Here is a 9,029-nt window from a genome sequence, read left to right as displayed (position 1 = left end):
TGGGGGGGCGGGCGCGCACACACACACACACACACACGCACAGACAGACAGACAGACAGACAGACACACACACACACACACACACACACACACACACATCTCCCAAATGAGAGAGGAAGAAAATAGAGGAGTAAACAGAGGTTTGAAAGAGAAAATGGTGAGTGAGAACAGTTTTTAGAGATTTAGCATTCTTTTAGTACATCTTAAGTCAGATTTTTAGAATGGAATTCTAACTTAAAGGCACAGATTCAGGATTTAATGGAAAAGTTAAAGATGGCCACGGACGTGAAGTTTTCCCAGTGTTATACGATGAGTGGAAGAAGATGGCCCAGTGAAGCAGATGGGGAAAATAATAGTTTAATGTGGTTTTAGATTTGATAAAACGTATGAGTAAACAAGAACAAGAATCTCGTTGTCAAATATAAATTATTTCTGTATGTTTTGTACCTACTACTATGTAAAAACTATACCTATAAATCATTTGCTAGATCGATTGGGGAAATGTTTTTTACTAAATAGAAATATTTACCTTTAATCTTGATAACAAAATTAAAAAAAAACAGAACAATTAGAAATCTATTATTTTGACCTTTAAGACTAATTTCTCTCCCATTATTTTAAGTATTTAGCTGTTATTTAAATGCAGTTATAAAAAACTTAAAAAAAATTTTATCTAATGTAATTAAAAAATTTTTGATTATATTCCAAATTAGCATGGGCATTAATCATGACAATGACCACCCATCATGTGCTGATGGACTACATATCATGTCTGGTGAATGGATTAAAGGACAAAATCTTGGTGATGTTTCATGGTCTCGATGTAGCAAGGAAGATTTGGAAAGATTCCTAAGGTACTGAGGTCATTTACCATTGTCACATTACGAATGTTTGTGTGTGCCTGCTTCCTCTGTGCACTGGGGAGGTGGCAGAGCAGAGCAGAAAGGATGCCAGGTTAGGAATCAAGGCACTTGGTTCCACTTCCGGCTCTTCTATTGACTCATACTATGAACTGGGACATATTATTTAACTCGTCTGCTTCTTAATTTCCACATTTTCAAATAAAAGATTGGGCAACACGATTCGTAAGGTTAAAAATTTACCATAGTGATAAAATCTATCACAGTATTTAATTGCCTCGTCAAAATCTCCCAGTGGAAACATTCTCATTACTCAGTCTTTAGCAAAACTGTTGTTATCACAAAGAACCTCTTTAACAAAAGCTCCACCTTTCCATGTGATACTTTTAAACTCTGAATCTGTTTTCATTGCTGTGGTTTTCACCACTATAAATAGTGCTCTGTTCTTTTCTGCCTTCAAGAACAGTGATGCTTAGCTTCTGCCTGGCTGGAAAAAGAAATAAAAAATATTATTATTGTTCTAATTTTCATTTCAAAGGCCTTGTTCTTGACTTATTACTTTGGTAATAGAAGGAGCAGCTGTAACAGTAGGTGATATTGTAACAGTGAGTGAGTGAGAATTGCTTAAAGTATCCAAAAGTCTAAGAAATACAGCAACACCTAGCTAGCTAAAGTCACTGCACAGATCAATTATATTCATTTTTCCATATTGTTTAAGTTGATAAGCCTATTTTTCGGCTAAATTAATATTAAAATCTACTAAATATAATATTTATGACATTACCATAACTCTGCTTTGAAATATATGCAATATATTCTATGCACATTCTTTGTCATGATAGTATAGATGACAGTGCTCAGAGCATGTCGTATTTTGAACACACTACCTCACTGGAACAGCAGCCCTTCAGTAGGCCAAATGTGTTCCTAAGGAACAGGTATGATCCTGTTTGGCTGCCTTCATGTAGATCAGAACTATAATAAAATTAAATGTCTTCTTATAAATAGAAGTTGTATTACAATGTCAAGCACAAACATATTCATACCAGGAATACTCACTAGAGAATGCTTTTCCATAGATTCTTTAAATCTCTGAATGTAGTTGATTTCTTACCTTCACAAGTTACTTTTGGGCAAGTTAATTTATGAGTCTGAGCTTCTTCATCTTACAAATGTGTAAAATAGCAAGAGTTCACAGTGTTATGTAGATTAGCTAAGTTAATCTATATGAAAGACCTTTATAAACCAAAAAATTCTGTTAAGTTGAACATTATTCTTATTAGGATTATCTTAAATAATTGTAAATAAATGATTCTCATATACAAATTAATTTCTATGAGCTTATAAATAAAAGTGAGAACATATTTTTAACATTATGAAATGTTTCCTATTGCATGCTAATGGTAACAACTTTTCGCATCACTAAATTCAAAATTTTACACCTATCTGCATATCGCCAGGTCAAAGGCCAGTAACTGCTTGCTACAGACAAATCCCCAGAGTGTCAATTCCGTGATGGTTCCCTCCAAGTTGCCAGGGATGACATACACAGCTCATGAGCAGTGTCAGATTCTCTTCGGGCCACTGGCTTCCTTTTGCCAGGAGATGCAGGTAAGGGTTGTGTCCAGGTGTTTTAAAATGTATGTTCGCATCTGTTGTTTAGCAATTGATTAGAGAAGGGGACGATGACTATATTTTAGAGTTTGTGGCTCAAAATCACTCCAATCTTGGAAAGAAGGAATTTTCTAAGAAAAGATTTTTGCATTTTTCCTCCTGGCACTTTGGAAGTGATAGAAAGAAGATGTAGGTGTTTAATTAGTGAGGAATGATCGAAGAATTTTTCCTTTGAAATGGCACAGAAGTAAGGGAAATATTTGCATTATGCTATTTCAAAGCTTCTATTTTAAATCTCTTACTTTCTTAAATGGTAGGAAACTGGGTAAAAATGTAATAAAAACAATATAAGAGTATGTAATTGAGGAGGAAGAGTTATATCTTTTACCCCTGAAAATGTTAAAAATATGTTCTATAGGAACAAAAATCAGAGAGTACATTTTTAAGTAGTTCAACTAGAGGAAAGGGGTAAATGTATGATGGTAAACTAAGCAGTGTCTGTGAGTATTCAAATAGTCACTTATTAGAGAGCCAGTTGTACAAGTCTAGAAATCTGAAGTCTGAAGGCTTGAGCAAAATGACCTTCTTAATCAATGTAAGAATTTACCCTTCTATTTTCTGTCTCTATTGCCTCTTCCCCCCACACACACACACACACACACACACACACACACACACACACACACACACACTTTGTATTTCAGGAATAAACTGATAGTCACAGTTAGAGTGAATTGGTAGCTGTATTTCACTCTTCCTAAGTTTCTATGTTTGCTTCAAAGGAGTTTGGCTTTGTTGAAGATAATAGTGTTTTGGATTACTGGTGACATAATTAAAATCCATTATAAGAAAAAGAGTATATGCCATTATGACATATTTTCTGCTCTCTCTGCTTTTTAGTTCTTAGCAAAAGAGTTGTTCACTTGTTTATTATTTTCCTCGTCTTCATTCCCCACACTTGTGTATAAGCTCCATGAGGACAGAGAATGTTTCCTCAGCGTCTAGCCCAGTAGCTGGCACATGGTAGGCACTCGGTGAATATTTGACTTACGATTAGAATATATAAATGTATAAAGGAGTTGGAGATGCAGTAAATGTGATATGTGAATGGATGTGTAGTCTATAACACTCATCTGGCAGCAGTGGAGCTCAAAAGGAACTGACCTAGGTGAGTGATTGTGACCTGATATCCGAAGGTTTACATGTGGCAGAATCGTGGATCCATGGAACGCAGCACCAGGTGCCATAATGACAACTGTAGCCAGGTTGGCTCTATGTAACCTGTCCCCGATACCTCTCTATTCTCATCTACCAATCTTCTTGTTCACACCGCTGTTACCTCTGAGCCTTTAGATCGTCAAAAATTGGGTCACAATCTTCTTTCCTAAATCTTCATGGCAAAACAAATGTTTTGAGGTATACTGGGTTGGTTTTGTGGGTAGACACGTCTACATGCTGAAAGTATTCTTGTTTTGGAAAACAGAGCAGGCCACGTGTGGTTACTGTTGCAATATTGTGTAGGAGATAGTTTCATTTCGTGCAGTGGAGAATTGTTAGAGCGGATAAATGGAAATTTTTCATGTTTTATGAAGTATTCCAAGTGTTAGAAAAACTCAGCCAGCGATCAACTACCAACATGATTTTGGTAAATTTTAGATGATTGTTTATAAAATTTATTTTTGAAAGCTTTTCGAAATTATTTTTAATGAAATATATTACAATATCATATTAGTTAAATTTTACTTGTGCCATTCTACAATATTTTAAACTCTAAGATATATTCCACAGTATGTTAATTGTTTACAATTATGATTTATTTTGATTCTTAAAACAATTATATGCCATAGTTCTTATTCAATTCTATTTTACAGATCAACAATCTGAGGCCTATAGAAGTTAAATAGCAGAATTAAGTTCTTACACTTATTAAGAGGAAGTGATAGATGCAAATGCAAAGAATAGAGTACATTGTAAACACTATGCTTTCCTACTTCTTATGGCATTTACCTCCTTTACATATTGTCTTTGGTATGGGAAAAACCTTAGATTATATTCTGTGTTTCAACTGAATCCATTTTGTCTGTTATAGTATCTATATCATCAGGGTTAAAAAGTATCTTAATTGATTTATTTTATTTTTCTAGGCGTTTTGCTCTATATATGGTTATTTCTCGCTGACCTACCTGTATAGATTTTTTTTTTCATCTCTGAAAGTATAACTGTTTTAGAAGGTTTTAAATCTATGTTTCTCAATATCCTAGGATGCTGCCTTTTTTAAACTGAGTATTTTGCAAATAAAATTAAGTTTTAAGTTTTAGGTATCAGAAATGTCCTCCCTCCCCCAAATTGTATGTATGTGAAAATTTTATTTATAAAATCAGTTTTCCTCTAGTTTTACCTGTGAGTAATCTTAATCAAGGACAGTTTAAAAAATAATCTTAAGAAGGATTGGGCTGCTCTGGGAAGACAAGGAAAAGCAATGCCTCTGAGTGAGGGTTCGATTGGAGATCACTGCCTTGGCAAGGCATGAAGCCTGAGCTCTAACCGTGGTTCTGCCTCCGATTAGGTGTTAACTGCAGTCAAAGCTCTTTTTCTCTCTAAGCCACTGTCTATAGAATGAGAAGTGGTACTACATTATCCTTCAGAGTCTCTTAGAGCTAAGAGACTGGACTTTTCTGATTCCAAAATCATAATCTGATACTCCCCTTGAAAATCATCATTTCGATCCCAAATTAGTGCAGTGTGCAAAGTGTAGGAACTAGATAGATAGATAGATAGATAGATAGATAGATAGATAGAGTGAGACATTGAAGAGATTAGTTACAAATTCAGTCTCTGATTTGACAAATGTTTATTGAGTTCCAACTACTTTCCAGGCACTGCCCTTTGCACTAATAATGCAGCAGGAAACAAAGACCCTCACCTTCATGGAGCATGCATTTTAGTTGGAGGAAGCAGACAATAAGCAAATACATATATAATATATCAGTTGGTGATAAGTGTCTTGGAGAAGTAAAAACTTAGGTAAGAAGGATAGGGAATACAATCAGGAATGAGAAGGTGCTCTTTTATGTAGGGTGATCTGGGAAGTCTTCCTGTAGAAGGTAGTATTTGTTTAGAGATCTGAAGGAATTGTGATAGCAAGGCATGCATTTATCTTGGGAGGATATAGCAAGAAGAAATAGAAAACAAAATGCCCTGGAATAAAGTTTGGTCATGTTTTAAGTTTAAGATGTTCATTAGACATTCAAGTAGACATGTAAGTATCAATAATATCCGGAGATATAACTTAAAAATATAAGGAGAAATAGTTATAAGTATAGAAGATTGGATAGTTCTGCTTGTTAAGCCACACACATACACGTTCAAGTAGGTAACACATGGAATCACTACATCTCTCAGTCTGCCATCGAGACTTTATACAAAACCGATCCCTAGAAGGCAAGCTCTGTAACATCGAATGAGTTGTTAGTCCTTTTTACCTCTGTACCTCCAACACCTAAAAGAGTGCTCAATAAATACTTGTTCAGTGATAAGTGAATCAGTTGAATGATGGAATAATGATTCTAAGTTTTCACTCATATGAATAGTTGATTCTCAGATATAGGCATACCTCGTTTTACTGTGCTTTGCGAAATCATGTTTTTTTACAAATTGAAGGTTTGTGGCAATCCTGTGTTGAGCAAGTTATCAGTGCTATTTTTCCACTAGGCTCAGATGATGGTTAACATTTTTTAGTACTAAAAACTTGTTAATTAAGGTATGTACATTGTTTTTTAGACATAATGCTATTATATACTTAATAGACAACAGTATAGTATAAACACGAATTTTATATGCACTGAGAAACCAAAAAACTTGTGTGACTCACTTTATTGTGATATTTGCTTTATTAAAGTGGTCTGGAACTGAACCTGCAATAACTTCGAGTTCTGCCTGTATGTCACATGTCAAGATAACATGAAGATAACCTTATAAAATGTTAATTTAACCAAATTAATTATTTCATTAAAGTCAATGATTCATTAGTTCAATAAGACATTAAGTTATGACTACATAAACAACAACAAATAAGGGCAGATAGCTTGTTTCACAGTTTATATGTGAGTTGATCAGGCATCCCTGTGACCATTCCATTTCCAGTCAATTATAAATAACTATCCAGCTGCATAGAGTGAAGATTCATAGCAACTTTTCAACATGTGTGTTTCTGGTAGAATCTTAGAGACAATGGCAGTTGGTCTATAGTATTTGAATTAGCTATTGCTCTTCCGTACTTGTATACAGATATTTGTACACAAGCACTAGAGACTTCAACATTACAGACATGCTGATCTAATTTATGATATAAATTTACCTTTAGGATAGCAACCTACATCTGCAAAATGTTTAAAGGCATAGCTGTAGAGGTGCTTGTGAAACATTTTGGCCCTCAGCAGTAACAGCTCACTTTTCTGCATGAATATGCTAACTTCTTGGCTGTCGTCGTTCCTGAGTCCTAAGCCATTGGTGCCTCTAAGGCCATCTGGCATCTTGTGGTAGAGCCAGCTCTGACTGCATGAAGTCATTGTAGTAACTGCCTGAAATTCTTAGCCTGGCTAAGAACAAAGTGGTGTGGACGGTTCCCTAGAGTCAGCAAGAAGTGGCCACACAAGAGTTATGTTCTTTGAGTAAGAAGGAAGTGTGCTAAAAAAATTGAAGACCTCCAGGAAACTTATGGCTCTGTCATTGGTTTTGGATTAGGCACATTGTGAATTGCATGCATATCATATTGTATAGAAAACTATCTAGTGTAATTGAATCACATGATGACTTTAAAGAGTTGCATAGAAAGTTCCAGTTTTACATTTCTCTTATATCAACTTGATACATCAAAATATGTTGGGCTTCTAAAACCTCTCATTTGATCTAATGAACAGGCTGGCATTGAATTATGGTAACCTATGAAGAATTCTAGAAGACTAAGTCTCTGTGATTTGGCATTGTGAAATCCAGAGACAATAGGAATTTGTGCTTAAAATGGCTTAACATGAAATAGCCTTTGATGGATAATGGGTGTTTCAGCAGTCACAGCAGCATCATTGATAAATCATGTTGTTGAGACTGGTGAAGTTGTAGATTTATAAAGTCCTTCCTTTCTTTAAGGTCTATAAAGTTATGGTGGGTTCAAACTACCAAGAATTGATTTTCTCTGTTTTGCCATCTAATCAAAGCTCCATCTTATCCTTTGAGTCTTAATGCTATACAGTCTATGAGTACATGAGTTTGATGAATACACGTGCTTATTTGACTGGATAATCTAGCTCTTTAACTTCTTTCAGAGAACTAATTTTTTTTTGTGACTTCTAATTGACATGTCGTTTTGTTTTGTTTTCCATCTTATACAAATTCTTCCCTACTCTGGAATTAAATTCTTATATAGTACATTCATTTTCTTTCAGCTTCACTATTTCTTTAGCACCAGAGACATTTTGAAATTTTTAAAATTTGTTAACGAAGACAATTTTTAAAAGATAACTTTTTATTGTTTATACCGACTTTTATTTGCGCTGCAATAAGATGAAGTAGTCTATACAATGCCATATCTTTACAATTTATTGAAGTTTCTTGTTTAACGTAGTACACGATACATTTAGCAATTGTCCTCTGCATACATGAAAGAATGTGTGTGTTATTTAAAGTTCAATATCTGTCACTAGATCTTAGAGGAAGTATATTAATATTATTCAAAATATCTATGAAACATGGCAGAGTGAGACACATCCTCAGATCTCTCCCCCTTAAACAACAATAAGCTGAACATTTAAAACTCAACAAAAAACACCCAAACTGCACACCAGCATGTCTGAGTGTGGGATCTGTACATAAGAGCTACCACAGGTCAGAACCATGGGTGTCGGGTGGTGGATGGGGAGAAACAAAGAAGCTGCCTCTCACAGGAGCTCCTTCCAGGAGGAGGGAGAGGGGTGAAGGTGCGGCAACTTCCTTGATCAGTCTGCCTGGAAGTGCCAGAACTTTTAGCAGCCGGCAGCAGGGCCTAGTCATCAGGGCAGAAAGCAGAGAAGTGGGGCGGGACAGCATAGAAACAACAGTTGATTTTTACTGGGCCCAGTTGGAAAATCAAGGCTGAGCCTCAGTCCCCATCCCCCAACACAGAGGGCGCCTCCCCGCATACCCTCCAAAACCTAACACTGAAGAGCTCCAGGGGAATCTAAGCAAATGCTACCGAAACCGTAGCTAACACTGACAGGGACTGAAACTGAGAATAGCAAGTGTGATTAAATATCTACGAGAAAATATAAAAGACATTTAGGCTTTATATAAAGCAGAGATCCAAGAGACTTAGACGCAACCTACTGGAAACCAAACGAAGAGTGCCTTCTTTGCAGCAGGCTAAAGAGAGACCTTTATATAATAAATCTTTTTGGAAAAAAGAAGCTTATAGACATAGAAATATGTGATTTAAATGACAGAATTCAGAATGGTACTTCTGAAAAAACTCAATGAGATCCAAAACAACTCAAATCAACAATTTTAGGAATTGAAAAAACTAGT

General features: G+C 35.5%; 1 protein-coding gene across 1 annotated transcript in view; it reads left to right on the top strand.

Annotated features, from left to right (window-relative positions):
* Window positions 1-9,029, top strand: part of ADAMTS19 (ADAM metallopeptidase with thrombospondin type 1 motif 19) — a 240,139-nt gene that overhangs the window by 141,908 nt on the left and 89,202 nt on the right. The window contains exons 8-9 of the mRNA XM_025040686.1: window positions 714-854; window positions 2,321-2,471. Of these exons, the coding sequence (XP_024896454.1) occupies window positions 714-854; window positions 2,321-2,471 (292 nt within the window). The remainder of the gene's footprint in view (window positions 1-713; window positions 855-2,320; window positions 2,472-9,029) is intronic.

Source organism: Pteropus alecto, unplaced genomic scaffold (assembly GCF_000325575.1).
Source record: "Pteropus alecto unplaced genomic scaffold, ASM32557v1 scaffold78, whole genome shotgun sequence".
Lineage (NCBI taxonomy): Eukaryota > Metazoa > Chordata > Mammalia > Chiroptera > Pteropodidae > Pteropus > Pteropus alecto.
This window is presented reverse-complemented; position numbering and strand designations above follow the sequence as displayed.